This window comes from Fusarium flagelliforme (assembly GCF_020744385.1).
Source record: "Fusarium flagelliforme strain FIESC 12 MPI-CAGE-AA-0113 chromosome Unknown B0J16scaffold_8, whole genome shotgun sequence".
Lineage (NCBI taxonomy): Eukaryota > Fungi > Ascomycota > Sordariomycetes > Hypocreales > Nectriaceae > Fusarium > Fusarium flagelliforme.
Window position 1 is genome coordinate 2,818,245 of NW_025763510.1, and position 18,298 is coordinate 2,836,542.

Below are 18,298 nucleotides of genomic sequence, written 5' to 3' on the forward strand. Positions count from 1 at the left end.
GCCTCAGGGTCGGCCCTAGCCTGAACAACAACGTCTCGATCTATGAGATACAAGCCCCACTTAACATTCTCCTGTGCCTCATACCGTAATGTACATACACCACATTCGTTTAGCTTTAAATAGAACTTACGCTCGCCAGCGATCAACACGATCTCTTTGCCTGGATACCCCTAGCCCGCTCCACTCACTATTGGGACATGTAACATTTCACAACGCTCGGTACCTACGCCTTACACCATCTGCCAACATCAGCCGAGTACGGACTAGTTTGACTGTGCTCGTAAGTCAAACATGGTAATTTCAACTGGGGGTGTCCTGCAAGACAAATGGCGGGTGTTTAATGTCTATAAAGTAGGCAAGTGTTTATCGGAGGGTGAAAACCAGCACATAGTCCATTCCCCCACTTGCGCTGCTGGAGTACGCTTAGAAGGCGGCCCTGCTGAGGCGACTAAGTGGCGAGGGCATGAATGAGTGGAAGTGATGACTTGTCTTTGCCAATATCCTCAATAAACCCCTTAAAAAAAAAAAAGAAAAAAAAAGCCCCAAGATCCGAATTGCTATATAAGTGCGAGGCTGGCCGCGCCTTAAAGACATTAATTTAGCAAATAGTAGCTTTGACTTCAATGGCATTCTATATCACGGTCCATGTGTTCTATCTTTAGAGTATAAAATAATTAGAAGGATTGTTAAGGACACAATTTATCTATCAGAAAGTGAAATATTCACTCTCTACACTCTCGGTGATGCTTGTCTCCAATGCCTTCCATCCATCTTTACCGCCCCACCTGCGCAAAAGTTCCAAAGACTCAAACTGGTCAGTATACATGCTGAGATACTGTGGCGAGGGCCAATCCTCTATGAACTCGCGCTGAGGGCGAAGCCTGCGGATTGTAGTAAGGAAGTCGTTCCAATGGGTTCTGTGACCCCAGACATAAAGTCGTGCATTCTTCACTTCAGGGTCCAAGATAGCTGCTACGTGAACAGTTGCAAGGTCTCCCACATCCGTGAAGAAGTCTGTAATACGTTAGTAAAGAACGTGGTCGAGACTTGGGTGGGAGTACTTACTAGCAGGAAACGCGTCCAGTTGATCCTTTCCTCCCTTGAAAATGGTAGTAACCCAATTGGCAGGTGTATCAACATGTTTCTTGTGGAGAGGCTCCCCTAGGACACCGAAGGGACAAATCACGTTGATATTAAACTTGGGGGTGTTGTCTTTGGCCCATTTCCAGACTTCCTTCTCGGCTGCTAGCTTGCCCGCAGCATAAGCATACATGCTGTTCGAATAGTCGTACGGCGGTGGTGCCGAAGCAAGTTCCATGACATGGTCGTTCCAGGTGTCACGGCCCACGCGGAAAGTTCTATCAGTCCAAACAGGTAGACTAACAGCGATCATGGAGCTAGTAAACACAACTTCTTTAACAAGAGGTTCGTTGGTGGCTGCCGACATGATGGCTTGAATGCCAGCGATAGAGGGAGGAATAATCTTGTTTGGGTCCGGGTCAAAACTCGTAATTGCTGCAACGTGGGCAATCGCCGACATGCCCTTGACAGCTTCTTCGAAGGCACCGGGGACAGAGAGGTCTGGTACAAGCACGATTTCGAAGCTTTTGCTTTCATAGTATGATTTGAAGTGCTTGTCAATGAGCCATGAGGCTTGGCCCAAGTCTCGGACGGTGCCACGGACTTTAAAGCCGCGTTGCAGGAATTGTCTGACGACATGAGAGGCAATGAAGCCCGTGGCGCCGGTAACCAGAACCCATGAGCCAATTGGGATGGATGGAGTTGGGTTAGACATGGTAAGGTGGTTCGATTGCAGTGTAAAGAGTCAAGATTCTTGGTGTGATAGGTAGAATGAATATGGGTAGGAGGGAGATAGACCCTTTTATAGCCGAGAAGGCCTCTCTGATATCCAAGATCTTACGCAAGCTCAAAGCTGGCAAATGCAACATTGAATGCTCTCCATGCAACATGTTCTAAGGAATATTGTAAACAAGAATTAACAATCACAATCTGTATTTCCGAATCAGGAAGTCTCAATGCTTGGCAAGTTAGCCTTGGGAAGAGTGGCTAATTTCTCACTACCTACGATTGGCCTGGGCTCCCGTAAGCAGCTCTCCTATCACTCAATTCAAAATGTTACCCATATCATCTCCCGCGATTTCAATCCTATCTCCAATTACCCTGTCAGTTACGAACCTGTTATAAACCGTCTCTAAAAGCCCCGTAATGCCAAGACTCCGTGGGCCGCCAGCCAACTCAACCATTGCGTAGGTCCCTTCCAGGTGTTTCTTTGCTATTTCTGTATGACCAGCGGATTCCTTGAAGGACCCATATTAGTCAACGGCTATTCTATAAGATCAATGGGACAATTACCTCACTAAATGCCAATGCAAGAGCTTGTGCAATTCTCGCAAGATTGTATACTTGTTCAGAGCTAGATAATGCTTTTCGTAGTGTGCATAGACCCTTCTGTTTGTACCACAAGGTCATTTCCTTCAGCGTCGGGTTGGTCGGATTAGCGCGTAGCATGTCCTGGCTGGCAGATAGGAAAATGGCAGAGTCGAGAAGGTTCTCATTGATCATGGCGAGTCCAACCCATTCTCTCAAGATTTGATCTCTCACGAGGTCGCAATAGGAGACCTTGTACGGCACGGTAACGCCGACATCTGCAAAAGCATTAGACCCGGTAATCATGCAATTCTAAACGTTCTGTCCAGGCGACATTGGAGTCAGCGAGCTGGAGTCATACTAGACGTACAATAGTCCAACAGATGGTATTCCTGGGAGGTCAACGGTCTGATCAAAGCTGAGAAGGGATCCTTGCAGTAGCTGATCATCCTGCTTTGGAATAGATTGTCCGACTGCCCAGCCGTGTCGGACGGACTTTGCCGGACTTGTAGTCTATTTTGGTAAGCCTTGGTTCGTGAACACCTCTCATCTCTATGTCTTTGGCGGAGGGCATGAGAATGCGCCAGTCTTTTTGACTGTGGTGAGATGCGTTCCGTGGGATCCGGGACTGTGATGAATTGGAAATGACGTGTCATTTTGAACTTCTTGGTTTTGAATCTTGGAAGCGAGTTTAACAGTTATCCTTTAGTGATAGCCAGTCGAAGAAGTCACAAAGGATTATAAGCAGTGCAATCACAAAATGCTGTCATCAGTAAATTTGTCAGGTGGTTGGTTACATTTGTGCTGATGCGTCAGCATAATGCCAAGCCCTTGGACTTCCTATTTGAATCCTAGTGGCTCTTGTAGCTAAGCTGTATTAGGAAAAGCCTTCTGAATGGTCTCCAATTCGTTCAAGGTTAAGGGAATAATGGTGCCATGGCGAGGAGACTTGGGGTAATTGTAATCTCTACCCAGCGTCCATTTCCCACCAACCAGGTCAGTTGACTCGAGTGGAACATATCCATCTCCGCCGAATTCGTCGGCCAGAAGGATATACCTAGGACCATTGACGTCCTGACAATTGGTCTTGAAGATTGAAGGACCTTCCACGTCTTGAGTTCCAGCGTTCTTTCCAATGCAGGTGGCTATAACATGCCATTCATCCAATGTCGCAGTCAGCGAGGAGCTGCTTTCGTAAACAATATCCGCACAACCCTCAACAGTGGCTTTGGTGAATCGATGGTAGACTCCATCCTCCTTAATCACAGTCGAGTCAATCCTGCCATGGGGTGGATCGTCCTGCCACACCTTAGGTTCGCTGAAAGTAATAAAGTCCTCCGTAGTCGCATAAACCATACGCTGGTATTCAATAGGATCATGATTTGGGTTTGCTTCGTTGTCGTAAATGCCAGATGCCCAGTAAACGACGTAAGTCTTGAGTTCTTCGTCATAGTAAGCTTCGGGAGCCCAAGTATTGCCGTAATTGGCAGGTGAAACCTCAACATGACGCTGTGCACTAAATGTAACAAGGTCATTCGATTCCCAGATCTCAAGATACCGACTACCAAAGCGCTGAGCGTCCCCCCAGCTTGTTCCGCAGCCGATGCAAAGATCTGTAGCAAGGATGTAAAACTTGTCGCCGTCATGTGACCTCAAGATGAAAGGATCACGGACTCCACGGTCGCCTTCAGTGGAAGTTAAGATAGGCTTGCCATTGTTGAGCTCGGTGAAGGACAAAGCATTGTTTCCGTTGCTCGCAGCCAGATAAATGTTTTCGCCACGGTTACTGAAGTAAAGAAAGGCGTAGCCTTCATATTCAGAGTTACAATCAACCTGGCGCCTGACACCTTGTGCCGGGGCTGGGGGATCGGGAGTTGGTGACCCCGAGGTAAAGATAGGTAACGCTGCTAAAGCGTTGAGCATGATGATTGGGCTGAGAAAATGAAACATTGTGAGAAATGTTGTATGTGAAAGAATTTGTTTGTTACAATAAAGTTAGACAGGAAGTTGGCATCTGTATAGATTTTATAACCTCTTGTACTGCACCCACGTTACTGTATAATATTCGCTGTGACCTCCCACTTCGTATTCAATATTTGTGTTGTTGAAGATCTTACCTTATAAGGACTTGAGGTTAGTGTTATAGCCTTAATGCTGATTTGTACGGATATGTAGACCGACGCGACCCCAGGATTTTCTTCCCCGCATCGACCGTGCCTCTCTATATTTCGAAAGGTCTTGTGACAACTAAAATTGTAGATCCTGGAATCTCGTCATCCGCACCAATCTTAACAATTATTCCTAGACAACCTATAGCAATATAGTAAATCTTATGAACCGCGCCAATTGTATGAAGTTGCCGATACGAGCTTCCAAGTCAGTGGCAACACGCAGTGAAACGCATCGAACGCATAAAAAGCGTCGCTGGGATCTATAGAAACTAAACGGTTCTGTACACTCTATCCGCTTTTCAAGGTTAAACTTCAAGATGAAAGCTCACTTGATTCTCAATGTCTTCTTCGGCCATCTTATAAGTCTTGCCCTTGGCTTCACCAATCCTATCAGGACCGGAAGTGACCCACAGATAGTATATCATGGTGGCATGTACGCCTCCTTCTAGCCGGGACATTCTGCTATGCGTTTGCTAATGTCTCTCAGGTATTATCTTACTTCCACAACCTGGACGGATGTAAGGATCACCGCGGCTTCCACAATCGAAGGCCTCAAGACTGCCGAGTCAGTAGTTATTTGGTCAGATGTTTCCGATCCAGACAGAGCCTGCAACTTTTGGGCTCCAGAGATCCACAAAGTCGGCGATCGATGGCATGTGTACTTTACAGCAAGCAAATGCGACCCCGACTGGGGCGTTGTTCTGCCGACATTAAAGGTTTATGTTCTGGAAGGAGGTATGGAACACCCGTTGTCGAGTGATTATCGACTCTTAGACCCAATTGTTCCCCCTAATTATAATGGAGGAATGCTTGATGCTGTAGGTTCTGATGCATTCCTAATGAAGACTGTCATACTAAGACAATATCCTAGACACTTTTCGATATTGCAGACACAAGATATTTGCTTGTAGGTATTTATACTTCCTTATAATAGCTTAAGTGTTAACGGTCAAGAAGTTTTCTGCGGTTAATGGACCCGAAAGCCCTGATGGAGCATCGCTCTGGATTGCAGAGCTCTTGTCGGCCGTTACATGCGGCAATGCCACCATGATCGCCGCTCCGGAGTACGAATGGGAGAAGGAAGACTCCGCCGTTCTTGAGGGACCTTATGGAATCATCTCGCCGTCGGGGACTACCATGGTGGTCTACTCTGCTGATTCTTGCAGCACGCCAGCGTATAAGCTTGGTGTCATGACACTCACAGCAGGAGCTGACCCGCTACGACGTGCATCTTGGATCAAATCTTCCACGCCGATCTTTGAGACCAAGAACGGCCTCTATGGGCCTGGTCATAATGCGTTCTTCAAGAGTCCAGATGGCAAACAAGACTGGCAAGTGTTTCATGCCAATCTAGAGGCGAATGCTGGCTGCGGACCTTCTCGAAAAACCTTTATACAGCCTGTTAGCTGGAAGGGGGATCACATTGACTTGGGCGACCCTCTACCTGTTAGCACTGAGATTGATCCACCTTCTGGAGAGTAATGCCTTAGGTAACATCTTAAAAGAGGTTACGCACATAGTCTTAAATTCCCAGGAGATCTATTATATACAAGCCTGTCTTTAAACCAATAATTACATATTTATCTCTATACTCTATTAACCGACCAACCTTTGACTTATTGTCTATTAGTTGCAGTAGCGAATTCTCTTTTTTAACATAAATTATGTAACTACTAGTCAGCTTAAGATAAGCTTTAGAACTATATTGCGTAAAGCACAGTTGTTTCTATTACCTTTAGATACGCGCGACAAGGTTTCTAGTACTGTTTACTTGCTAGGCTGTTGAAATCCAGAGTAGGGATCTGTTAAGGTCCTGGATACGTACTGTAGTTTAGCCGGCTTTTGTATTCGTAACCACGACTAAAATTGACGAAGGCCAGCTGATACCTTGATCGGTTAGCATACAGGTGGGGCATTTCCGAGTTTAAACAGACGTTCATTGGCAAACCAAGATTCGAACTTGAATCTAAGCAACAAGGCTCATCAGCAACCAAAACATGCCAAGACCTCAAATGAAGAGCCACGATAGGCTAAGTGCTGTCAGAAGGATCGCAACCTGTTAAACGGAGGAATGGTAAAATGAGATGGATTCCTCCAGTTTAAGAGAACTCGACAGTTGGTTCTCCTTAAATTCCTTCTTATCTTGCTGATACTTATTATTACTATTGTTCTCTTTATCTCTTTGTTCCTATGTGTCTAATAATTTCACAATTTTAATACTGTTGAGTGTAGTTTACAATTCCCACTGTCAATACTACAAACCAGTTAAACTTCACCGCTAATGTTTAACTGAAATCAAGTCAGGGAAAAGATTTACTTGACAACATGGCGTTACAATGGCTCGTTCCCTTCCTCCTCTTCAGGTTATGCTTTGGAGCCAGCAGTACAGGCACAGATGAGTAACAATGGTTCGGCAATAACAGCTTCTGGGCAGACTCTATCAAGCCGACGAGTGGATGCCAAAATGTTACGAGCCCGACACAGATGTACTAATTGTACCAAAACTTTGCAAATGTGGTCTAGGCAACGCTGAAGATACATTCGTTATTTCTTTCGCGCAATGTTTAGGCGAACAGGTACCTGAGGGGGTAGGGTTCGCTTACCTGGGAATACAGGCGGACTGTATGGAAGACGATTACGGCCTCAACATGACGCAAAATGAGTTTGTGCGGATTGCGGAGGGAGGTGAGCCACATCCAACAACTTCGTCAAGTTTATCAACTAGTGGAATTGCTGGTATCGTCGTTGGTGCTGTTGTGGGAGGAGCAGTAGTCGCTGGCCTTATTATGTGGCTTTGGTTGGTACGTCGCACGAAGAATGGGAGCAGACTGGAGTCTAACCCACCCAATTCGCCTAAACCTGGCAACGCATGGGAACCAGAGTTCAAACCCGAGTGGACTGCCAACGCGCCGGTCGAGTTGCCCCCAACCAACTGTGCTGCAGCCGAGTTGCCGCCAGAGTCTGCACCTATATACGAGATGGATGCGATGCCGACGAAACCAGTGGAGGTACAAGGGTCAATACCAGGAGATGTAAAGAAGGAAGAGAAAAGGGTGGTTAAGGATAATCACGACATCCAATAAATGGGTGGGGCAGATGACTTGGCAGTCAAGAATGTAGATGGAAAGCACACAGAGACCACAAACAGAGATACCATGATAGCGCTGTCAGAATACAGATGACCATTTACACCAGAGCCTGAGTTATTTGTGGAACTGGTTGAGGAAAGAACCACAGCCGCATCCACTAACTCTGGGGTTAAACTAAAGTGATCTGAACTCGGTTCTCCCGGACTGCCCAGCCAATGCCACTTCCAAAAGTCTTGCCAAGACACTTGAAAATAGATCCATGAAGACGCTCAACCACAAGAAAGGCGACCCCATACCCCCCGAACCCTTCGGAACGAGAGTGAACAACGATACAAGCCTCTCTATAGCCGGCCCGGTTGCATTTCAGCATGATATCCTCTGTGTCGTATTGGAACCTGACCTTGCCGCCGTATAAATATTGTGTCATGTCTATATCAGCGAAAAGGTCCACCTCATCAGGTTTCTCTCGCGTCTGCAACCAATAGAATGTACCTTTGATATCAAGCTCCCATTTCTTGCCTTCACCTCCTCTTTCGATACGGGCGGTGACGAACTCAATATGTGATATTGGTTCTCCTCCATGTTTTTGATGTGCCGTTGGCACTGTGACCTTACCGCCTTGTAGACAAGCCCAACTCCAGGATGGTGCAATGCATGTATCGCGCTCCACTAGGGCTCCTTCAAAAGCATTGGATTCCCACATGAGATCTGCATGTAGTGAATTCTTCCATAATCCCATCATGTATTTGTCGTCCGGGTAGAAGTCTTCGAACCGTCTCGCCACGCCAAGGATCGCAATGACACGGTCCTCCTCGTAAGTCAGGGCGCACGCACTGTATGCTTGCACCATAAGTCTCCAGCACTCTCGCGGAGCAGGCCATCCAAGCTCAAATGGGGGTCCCCCTTGGCGATTGGTATTGCGTTCTTCCAGACAGGCTCCCTCGATGATGTTTCTGAGAGTATCTTTGTATTCTCTCATCTGTCCGTATTCTGGTGTGTTTTCGCCTTGTTCCAAGTAGCCGAGCTCATTGTTTGGATCTTCTTCGCATCTTGTAAACTCCAAGCATTCCCAGTATAGCGGACTCCGAGTGAAGTGAATCATCCTTCTAGCTAGAAATCTTTCTTGAACAACCCAGCCCCGACGGCTGAGAGGTGAGTTATTGACGTTATTTTGAAACATACTATTGTATGAGAATACAGGTTTTTCAACACGAAGATCTCTATCCATCCAAAACTCGGCGTTTGCTGAAAAAGGACGAAAGGTATTGGGCTCAATGGTCCGCTGCCCGAAGAGGCCAAGCGAAGTGTCATAAGACGACCTGATAGCAGACATATTGCAAAAAGGGTTTCCATGATCATCTTTCATTAGTGCGGCCTCCATCTCCCAGTGTGACGACGAATCCTGGAATATGCATAGCGAATTGATCCAAATATACCTATATCCCAATTTATGAACAAGTTGCACTGTTTGTGGAAAGTGGTCATGGCTGTGACAGATGCAAACGCATTCGATGTGGAGACCTTCGCAGCTTCACTGAGCCAGCAGCCTTCACTTATAGTAACCTGATCCATATGTTTCTGCTCCTGACAATGCCAAAGGTATGGCATAGAAATTACTTGGACGTGAAGGCAATCTTTAACTGGGGAATTGTGATAAGAATAAAACCCTTACTATGATGAACCTTTAGGCTAGCGAATGTAATAACAGCTTATCATTATAGGGTTGAATGAATCATATCAAATCTCGACCAGTCTGTGAAAAGGAAATGCAAACTGCACGTCCAATCGTTCCAACAGATCGATCGATATCTAACCCTTCCACAAAGACTCATTCCTCTGGCTTCCGTCCCCAGACGACCCGTTGCTTAAAATAAGCATGATGCTTGCCCGACTTAATCTCCTTTCGAGCATGCGCAATGTAGATATGAATCTCTGCCTCCGACCAACCCAAGGTATTAGCTACGAAAAGGACAGTGCCTTGAGTATCCGAGAGAAAAACATGACGACCAAACTCTCCAAGTTCTTTCAACTCTGGGTCCTTGGGCCAGTCACCGAGAGGAGCCTATATAATGTAAGCATTTCGGCAACTATTGATGATAAGTTCATTCTCACCTTATACTCGTATTGCTGAATATCAATAAATCCTGCTGCCTCCATGGCTTTCCTCTGTAGGTCTTCTTCATATACACTGAAGTTCATGCCGAATTCCTTGGCGCCTTCAATAAAAAGCCTGCCCCACTGGCCTAAAGCAGAAGTATCCTTTACGCTACCGTCATCGCTAGTGATGATAGCTGAGGGTTCAAAGCTTTCAACCCAACCGCCTGGCTTGCAAGTCTTATAGGCCTCTCTAAGAAACTGATACCAATCAGGGATACTTCCTGCCAGCCAGCGGAGGTGGATATAATCTGCTGAGTTAGGAGAGAATGTCCATTCTTGAGTACAATCTTCGATTTCACTGAAACGTAAGTATCCGTAAACGAGGAGCATGTCTCAGGTCTATTAACTTACAATTTGAGATTGGGAGAAACCCAGGCTGGTTGAATTGGCGATATATCGGTGCCAATAACCTCAACACTGGGATGTTCATCTGCAAAGTCCCTGGAGCTAAAATTAGTTGATGTTATCCGGTGTCCAAATGAAAACATACAAAGCCCATATTCCTATTGAAGAGTAGGTCTCGGTTAGCTTTATATTGGCATAGCACTGTCCCATCAACGCAACTCACCAGTGCCAGTTCCAATGTCGATTGCTTTCTTGAGAGCAAATGTTAGCCTCTCAATCAGCCCCCAAAGAGGCAAAAGGTATACTCACTGTAATCTTGTCCTTATCAATCGGAGCGAGATAGAGTTTTCCGCCAAGACCTAGAGTTAGACAATGATGGCTAGAGGGGTGGTCAATCATGTACTAGTCTTTCTTAAACCTTCACCAACGTACTTCATATCCAGTGTTTCACTCTGTCGCTCATCGTTCGAAGCCCTTGTTCAGTGAGCCTCAGCCCGGCATAAAGCAAAGAGCCACCTACCAATACTGAGCATTTCCAATTTCGCGATGGTATGTACGTCCATGAAGTTTGCGATACTCAAAGATACTTGAGGTCATTGAGTCTGTAGAGGACGAGAGGCTTCCGTCGCTAAGTGAGTTTCCATCGTCTTCGTTCAAGTCCTCATCCTTGACTAATGTTAGCATCAATGCACCTTCATGACTACTAGCATGAACAAACGCACCTCAGCAAGTTGCTGCCAGTGTGCAGCTGAAAGAACACCGTTATCTCCAACGTTCGGCTCGGGGCTTCGAGAGGGGCTGTTTGAGGGACTCTTGGCAGGGCTTTTGGTAGGGCTCTTGGAGCTCTTAAGGCTCGTCGTAGTTGCGGGTGGCGTTGACATTATGCGAAACAGAAATGAAAGGGCTTAAGTGGAAGTTTATTTCAAGAAAAAGAATAAATGGCAGTCCTTGCGAGAGACAAAGAATTTAAAAGGGCTGGAGACTGGAGAAGCGACGGTCACGTTATGATATGATATGATCATGATGAGATATATTATATATCCTGGGTCCATAGCGGGGGAGAGTTTGCGGTTTGACGAATTGAGATTATGAAAACAAGCCAGTCCGCATATAAACCTTGACTTTTGGCAAAAGGAATGACCAACCAACAAGATTACGGTTGTTGGTTGTATTCATGCCAAGGGTTATTTGTTGGTGGGGGGGCAGCACATGTCGGGTAATACTACCCAGAAAGTCCAATAGCTAACGGTCAATACAGTCAACGGAAACCTGAGGCATGATAGAGTTTGAATCAAGTCAATTTGAGCCTATGACCAATATAGGCACAATCTGACACTCTGAACTTGAACTATAGATAATGCAGCGGGAATAGGGAAAGCGGAAGATCTTAATGTAATAGGTAGATCAAGAAGGCAGGGGTCAATCGGTTGCAAGGCTAGAGCTTAGCGGTCCTATCGTACGTGCAGAAATTTCCAGGGGATCCCCTTTAGAACCGGTGGGAGCACGTGACAGGAGCAGGCCCGTCGTGGGTTCGAACCCTATTACATTTTTGTATTATATTAATCTTGAGCTATACCTATTATACCTATTCTAGGAAGTAGTTACAGGCTAACTGTGTTATAGTAGTTCCTAGGGTAATAAGGGTAACCTGTCACTTGTACGGACATACTTGTCTTCCGGTTCCTGCAACTGTCCATAAACTGAAGAACTGCAGCTCAAAAGCATAACAGCCTTAAGCAGCCAATGAACCAATCTTGTGGTATTATAAATGCCTTACAGACAACAGCAACTCCATTGTTGTCCGATTCGGTGATCGGACCACCGGAGTTAGTGGGAAGGTCGGGGATTGTTTGATGGCATGCATTCTAGTAAGGGGGAGCTCCCAGTAAGATTTTACTGCGTCTTGGACAGGACGGTAAGGTTAAGACATAACATCTAAACTATGTACACAATAGCATACTTTGCATACGTAGTAAGTCCCACTCCCATATCCTCACCGCTGTCTGTTTTAGAATCAACCTAAGACCAGCCACATTATATATCACATATGCTGTAATGCAGCTCCCTTTACAGTATGGAACTTTTGTATGGGATAAAGATAACATTACAAACGGACCAATCTGGTTTAGTCGATGCGGGGTTTGCAAGTCCTCCTAATTAACCTTGCTACATTCTGACGTAAAGCCTACGTGTAACAAATGTTATTTCCTGAGGGATAAAACAGTCCGTTCCAACATTTGCACAGTATAGCTCAATAATATTGAGATTCTAGTTGTACTCCTTAACGGTAGATAGAGAAGGAGAAGTATACAGGCAGACAGCTCTTATTAGTCTTTATTAAGCTAGTTAAATCTTATATTAAAGGAATATACTCTATATATACTATTTAGTTACGTGTAACTAAATACTGTATAGTAGTTGTAACTCTCAGACTGATGTTAACAGATCTGTTCCCCAGTAATTTAAAAGACTGCAAGCAATTAAGATTGTATGTAGAGACCTCTGTGCGCCAAATAAGAATAAAAATCCCCTTTTAGTAAGTGCATAGCTATACAATACAGCATAAGGAGGGAAACATATAGGTATAGGATATGGAATGTGATAGTACGTTTGGTATGGAAGTCCAGAACATGGCGTTATAAGTAGAAGCTTGCCAGCTTACATGCAAACACAAGGAGAATAACTACTATATAAGGCCATACCTCCAGGTATCTCATGTCTCTTCACTTCATCTCAATTTCTTAACCACCCCTCAAGATACACTCCAATTCTCAAAATACATTAACAATGAAGTACTGCATTTCACTCTTGGTTCTTTTTGCTACTGGTATCGTAGCCATCCCTGCCTCATCAACTCAGAAATGCAAGCATGTAAGTCTTGACCATTACCAGGCTACACTACGATCCTAAATAAGAACTACAGGGTGAGAGATACCAGGCCTGCGGCTCGGCCTGTCCAGAGACCTGTGACAATCCCAAGCCCCAGATCTGTACTACGGAGTGTGTTAGTGGCTGCTTCTGTAAAGAAGGTCTTGTTCGTAACAAAGTAAGTTCAAGTTCATAAAGTAGCTACGCTTACTAATGTAACATGCTAGTTGGGATATTGCGTTAAACCTAAGAAGTGTTGAGCACTTTGAAGATCCTGCTCGTGCCTGTATCTACATGTGTAGGACAAGCCCACAAGGCAGGCTAGGCGCCTGAAAGGGCCTCGAAATTTGTATTCTGATGGAAACTCACACCGAGAGGGTTATGTAGTACACGTTTGCTTTGATATTCAACATATCTTGTTACTCGCATCAATTTGAAATTAGCTCTTTGGTCTCGAATTTTATGTACCTGTGATATTTCCGTTACACTGTCTGAGTCTCACTTCACGTATAAATCTTTTCAACCCTATTACAATTCTACCAGCCTTTCCTCTTTATGACCGAGTACCTAACCAGTATACTGATAGCTGTGGCTCGACCAGAGTAACGTCTAGAAAAGGCGAAAAGAAATACCCAGAACTCTGTACTAAAGGGTTACCAGTCTCTAGAAAAAGTGGTCGCTCTGAGCTGCCTCCATTCCTTACCTCATAATGGGCATACATTGGAACTCAGCGGTTGAAGGCGGGCGGCCCTCCATGTTCGTATTACCCTCGTACCAACTCGTACCAAAAACACACATTGTGCATGCCATCGACCAGTTCTGATTTGTCCTCTTACGAAGATGGAGATTGGAACATGGCAAGACTTGTACTAAAACTATCCCTTGACCAATAAACAAATTCGAAATTCCTCAAGTATTCAAGAATCTTGGCCGAATTTCAACCCATCACAAGGCAAAGCAGATGTAACACCTCACAATCTGATTTGAGTACCGAAAGTAAGCCGACAATGATTTCGGAACACAGTGACTAATTGCAAAGCCTGACGACTGGGCAACAAGGCCATTACTCACAGGCTCACCTGATCCCATTTCATGGAATGTAACTATCCGACTTTCAGCGATGTTAAACCTCATCTTATTCAAGAAGTTCTAAGTATCGTCAATACTACAAGTAGGTCAACTCCATGTTGATAATTTTTAATCGTGAAAAGCTACAAACTCTTACTCCACAAATGGCGGCGGAAGTAATAATTAGCTTGAGCTACGAACGGGCGGCTGGTAGTCTCGTTCTCATCACATCGGAAAGCCATTCAGCGTATCACTATTAATTACTGGCAAACTTGCCGGAGAAACCTGTCTCGGCAACTTCCATCAGGAGCTTATCTCCGTCGCTCGTATGTCTACTAAGAAGCCAGTGTCCTCCCTCTGCCAACTCCCGTCCCTGATTTTGAGTCTGTGGCAGATGCATGTCTTGTTGAAACATGAGTGCCCCACGCCTCTACATCCGAGTTCAGCTGAGCTTTCTTTGCCTTCAGCCCACAAAATGTCTTCTTGATTTAGCCATGGGAAACACAAGGTTCTTAACAATCTCTAAACAAAATTAAGCTTTCTTTTAGTTTCTTTTTAGTTTTTTGTCGTAGTAACTGCATAACCTCCTGGCAATGCCATAACTAAAATCATGTTGATTCACTTATTCGATAACCCTGATATTTTAGACTGACAATCTTTGACACCCTCAAAGATCGTTTGTTCTTGGCAATGTTAGGTAGGGGGTCATGTGGGTCCATACTGGAATTGAGGCCATCCCTGCCATTTACTTCTCGTATTCATATTACTGTGCGACACGCCGTGAGACATCCCGACCACCCTCATAATATTTTCGGCTTTGTTTCTGCGATACAAGCTTATCCTCACCATTTGTGGAGTGTTTGACTCCCGGAGATTATCATCCGATCTCCGATTTCCCTTTTACCCGCGAACGGCAAGGGAATTGAGACTACCACAGCACATCCTCGTACGGTGGCTTGCACGCGATTAACTTGCCCATCGTCATTCGATCATCTGACTATGGAAGGTGTTCCGTGCAATGACAGCTGTCACCTGTCATGTGCCGGATGATGGATTTTGGGGCAGTTGTGGCTGCCAAGGGAAAAACTAGTCCATACTTAGTTTGTGTTGGCTAATGTATAAAGCGTAGATATTAAGCAACGCAAAGTCTTACATCTCTGAATAGTGAATAGAGCCTTTTAAGCGTTTTTAGGTAAAAAAGTTTTATCAATAACTAGTAACCTAAGTGTTGTATCTAGTGCTAAAGGCAGGTATATATGTGAGGGTTTATTAGTGTAATTCGTTGTAAGCTTAAGTGGAAAGCTCACGATGTCTTAAGTGAGCTACAGGGTACGTTTCACGATTGCCCGAGCCCTTCGGGGGGAAAGAAAACGCGGTCCCTGCTCGCACCAAATTCTGCTGGCCTCAGGGTCCGTGTTTCCTTTTCCCCCCTAGCCGGGTGAACCTCTTTAGGGCTCACACTAGTGTTGGTGAGCTTGTAGCTGATTGGCGGAAAAAGGGAGCACACGTGATGTAATTGCGGGGATCGTCATAGACCCCGCCTCTTCTTCTTCCGCAAGGAAGTGAACAGTGACGTAGTTGTACCTAAATCGGCAACTTCCCGTCCGAGCGCTGTTTCTGCCGGCAGCCTCTGTGAGTGTTTGTAAATCCCAACACACAGTTCATCTAACACCTGACTCCAGAATACATATAACATGTTTGGAACGATTCCTGGTTTCTGTCTATGAACTGATTGGCTGGCCAAAATACAACTATATTATCTTTCACTCACGATGTGATTGTTGTTATCTTCTCCCAACAGGTTAAATACTGTACCACACCACACTTTCTTACACATTTCCAAGACAATTATCCCTATCCTGATGTCAAAGATGGAATTCGGGAGCGAAAACACCTGCGTTGGGGCATTTGCAAATAGCACTATTATATGTTAACATCTCACCTGCACTTTAATGGACTTGAGTTATCGTTTACCAAGTTATGGAAACTGGAAATCAGCAAGTAAGACAGATCCTATCTACCCTATGCTGCGCAGGATTCCACTGATGGGGGAAATAGTTAGTCCACCCGAAGGGCTGTGATTGGAATGAAAAAGTGGAGTGATACGTGGCAGACGATGATGTGTCGGGTGACTTGATGCTAAGCTTGGACTTTAACAACTGGCACTTCCAAGCTTTCTATGATTGAGGAATGCCTCTTGAATCCACCGTTGTCAAGCATAAAAGAGGCCACCAGAATCCTACTGCTAGTGGAGGCTCGTTTCAGCTATATCTAGAGAAGTTTTCAACGAGTTGTTGAAGAATAGCAAGGTTGAAAAAGTAGTGGCTTAGCTTGATGGCCACACCGCCGGGTATAATCACAGATCACGCGGTAATTAAATTTACGATCTGCAGGGAGCATTGTTATTGCTCCACTATTAATTATTATCCCTCCTGATTCATCCGAGGGAACTCTCTAAATCCTCTACAATTACAGATATTCTCAGAGAGATGGTCCAGACGAGTCGCGCCCACAGCCCAGCGGCCGTAGCTTCAAAGATCCGGCAAGTATTGAACTTGAGGACCTTCACAGCTGAATCTTCTGCTGCCGATTCTTCTGAAAATGTTAAGCGCGTCCCGCGCGTCCCACCGCCATCTCATCGTAAAAAGCCACAACCCCGACCCATCAACAAACGCGTTCTGTATCAAGCTGCCATTGCAGAACACCGTAATATTAAGCAGTTAGAAGAAGAAGCACGCCGTGCGCAAAATGAACGCCGGTCTCAAAGAGTCTCCCAACGACCCCAGAAGAAAGATTTTGCACCACATGACGGAGATGATCAGCCCACAGAGAAAAGACGCACACCTAGGCGTCACGAGTCAAGGGAAGATGAACTGACAGGGAGTAAAGATGCTGGTGGAGTTTTTGGGTTCTTGCGACATATGATGAGTTCGAAGGATCATCACAAGAATGAACCAAGAGAGGAGCCTGACAGAGAGAATGACGATGGTCGGATTATCGGGTCCACGCGAAAAGAGACGGGCTCTAGGCGTCATCACCCCAAGGAAGAAAAGAAGGAGGACCGCGAATCTCGAAGAGCAGAACGACGTGTTCAACACACGTATGAGACAGAGGGTGATCGAGAAGCTCAAAGGATTAAGGCTCGACCTTCGCGTAACCGTCACGAGGATACCCAGCAAGAGCGCGACAACCGGAAGCATAGAGAGGCGGAAAGACCTTCTACTCGGGACAGAAGCATACATAGTCATCATCGACGACGAATTCAAAGCAACGATAGAAGGACAAGAGAACAAGAACGAGGGGCTCGACTCGTCGCAAGGAAAGCCGTCCGTCAAGCTGAGGAAGAGAGAAGGCTCAGAGAGCAAGAGCGACAGGTCTCGAGAACCACGCAACACAAGTCACACAGAGACTCAAAAGCCGCCCTGTTCGATGTGAAGAGCTCTGCTTCTACGTTCACTGATACAAGTCTATATCGGACTCGAGACGAGAGTCAACTTGAGGAAGAAGTCAATGAAAAACGAAAGAAGGACAGAGAAGCGGCAAAGGCGGCGTTGCTGAATTATGCGAGACGGAAGATTGATGAAGAGAGAAAAGAGGCCGAGCGGCAGGCGATGGTACAAGCTGCCGAAAGGATCCTCGCTTCAGAGGTGGCAAAACGAGAAGCCGAGGAGAAGCAAGATGAAGAAAAACGGCTTCGAGAAGAGGAGGAGAATTTGGCCGAAGAAAGGGCAAGGAAGGACGCTGAGCAGAAAGAGAGAGAGGCGAACTTCCTCAGCGCAGAGGAGAAGTTGGCTGCTGAGAAAGAGAAAGAGATGATGCGAATGAAAGAAGAGAAGGAGAGGCAGCTGGCCGAGGAAAGGGCGAAGAAACGCGCCGAAGAGAGAGACAGAGTAGCAAGGCAGTTCAAAGAGGAGAGGGCTAAGAAGGTAGCAGAAGAGAAGGCAAAGATGGCTCTGGAGAGGAAGAACGCAAGAAAGCAAGCTGAAGCAGAGGCATAAAGCAGGTGGAAACGGAAGCAAAGCAACAAGCTCAACAAAAGAAGAATAAGGCAGAAGAGAAGGACGAAAGAACTCGACAAGCAGCACTACAATACTATCGACAACAAAGGCTTGACGAGAAGAAGTAAGAAGAGAAGAATAATGCACGAAAGATGGAGAACAAGACGGCGGAGGCGGCCACAACGAGGCACAAAGTAACAGCAGCAGCACCAAC

At 45.7% G+C, this 18,298-nt stretch overlaps 7 protein-coding genes across 7 annotated transcripts; 3 read left to right on the forward strand and 4 right to left on the reverse strand.

Moving 5' to 3' along the window:
* Positions 1-706: 706 nt before the first annotated feature.
* On the reverse strand, positions 707-3,171 carry B0J16DRAFT_365557 (uncharacterized protein; the record flags this gene model as incomplete). The annotated part of the gene is made up of 5 exons (XM_046130022.1): positions 2,759-3,171; positions 2,374-2,666; positions 1,879-1,973; positions 1,066-1,709; positions 707-1,014 (listed from the first exon to the last, which is right to left on the reverse strand). Exons 1-5 carry the CDS (start codon positions 3,042-3,044, stop codon positions 707-709), a joined length of 1,626 nt encoding a protein of 541 aa, XP_045978416.1. The 5' UTR covers positions 3,045-3,171.
* An 84-nt stretch (positions 3,172-3,255) lies between these two features.
* B0J16DRAFT_276522 (glycosyl hydrolase) lies at positions 3,256-4,311 on the reverse strand (the record flags this gene model as incomplete). Its single annotated transcript, XM_046123751.1, has 1 exon — positions 3,256-4,311. The coding sequence occupies one exon, from the start codon at positions 4,309-4,311 to the stop codon at positions 3,256-3,258; it is 1,056 nt and encodes a 351-aa protein (XP_045978417.1).
* A 565-nt stretch (positions 4,312-4,876) lies between these two features.
* Positions 4,877-6,041, forward strand: B0J16DRAFT_359045 (glycosyl hydrolase; the record flags this gene model as incomplete). The annotated part of the gene is made up of 4 exons (XM_046129619.1): positions 4,877-4,992; positions 5,047-5,377; positions 5,431-5,466; positions 5,517-6,041. The coding sequence occupies 4 exons, from the start codon at positions 4,877-4,879 to the stop codon at positions 6,039-6,041; spliced, it is 1,008 nt and encodes a 335-aa protein (XP_045978418.1).
* A 974-nt stretch (positions 6,042-7,015) lies between these two features.
* Positions 7,016-7,642, forward strand: B0J16DRAFT_359046 (uncharacterized protein; the record flags this gene model as incomplete). The annotated part of the gene is made up of 1 exon (XM_046129620.1): positions 7,016-7,642. One exon carries the CDS (start codon positions 7,016-7,018, stop codon positions 7,640-7,642), a length of 627 nt encoding a protein of 208 aa, XP_045978419.1.
* A 499-nt stretch (positions 7,643-8,141) lies between these two features.
* On the reverse strand, positions 8,142-9,125 carry B0J16DRAFT_248301 (uncharacterized protein; the record flags this gene model as incomplete). The annotated part of the gene is made up of 1 exon (XM_046123081.1): positions 8,142-9,125. A coding segment is annotated over one exon (984 nt), but the record flags the coding sequence as incomplete, so codon positions are not given.
* A 302-nt stretch (positions 9,126-9,427) lies between these two features.
* Positions 9,428-11,043, reverse strand: B0J16DRAFT_419276 (S-adenosyl-L-methionine-dependent methyltransferase). Its single transcript, XM_046133819.1, has 9 exons — positions 10,873-11,043; positions 10,671-10,816; positions 10,583-10,624; positions 10,460-10,529; positions 10,374-10,401; positions 10,296-10,308; positions 10,157-10,246; positions 9,761-10,103; positions 9,428-9,710 (listed from the first exon to the last, which is right to left on the reverse strand). The coding sequence occupies exons 1-9, from the start codon at positions 11,029-11,031 to the stop codon at positions 9,477-9,479; spliced, it is 1,125 nt and encodes a 374-aa protein (XP_045978421.1). The 5' UTR covers positions 11,032-11,043; the 3' UTR covers positions 9,428-9,476.
* Positions 11,044-16,178: 5,135 nt separating this feature from the next.
* On the forward strand, positions 16,179-18,131 carry B0J16DRAFT_199843 (uncharacterized protein). The gene has a single exon (XM_046122947.1). The coding sequence runs from the start codon at positions 16,576-16,578 to the stop codon at positions 18,082-18,084; it is 1,509 nt and encodes a 502-aa protein (XP_045978422.1). The 5' UTR covers positions 16,179-16,575; the 3' UTR covers positions 18,085-18,131.
* The last annotated feature ends 167 nt before the right edge of the window (positions 18,132-18,298 follow it).

Bases quoted from the DNA above. Each gene is read 5' to 3' on its own strand.
- B0J16DRAFT_419276 (XM_046133819.1), bottom strand. From the start codon at position 11,031: ATGTCAACGCCACCCGCAACTACGACGAGCCTTAAGAGCTCCAAGAGC. The intron at 10,625-10,670 runs GTAGGTGGCTCT...TCACTGAACAAG, and splicing joins ATTGGAAATGCTCAGTATTG to GGCTTCGAACGATGAGCGAC. The intron at 10,402-10,459 runs GTGAGTATACCT...TTTGCTCTCAAG, and splicing joins TTGATAAGGACAAGATTACA to AAAGCAATCGACATTGGAAC.
- B0J16DRAFT_199843 (XM_046122947.1), top strand. From the start codon at position 16,576: ATGGTCCAGACGAGTCGCGCCCACAGCCCAGCGGCCGTAGCTTCAAAG.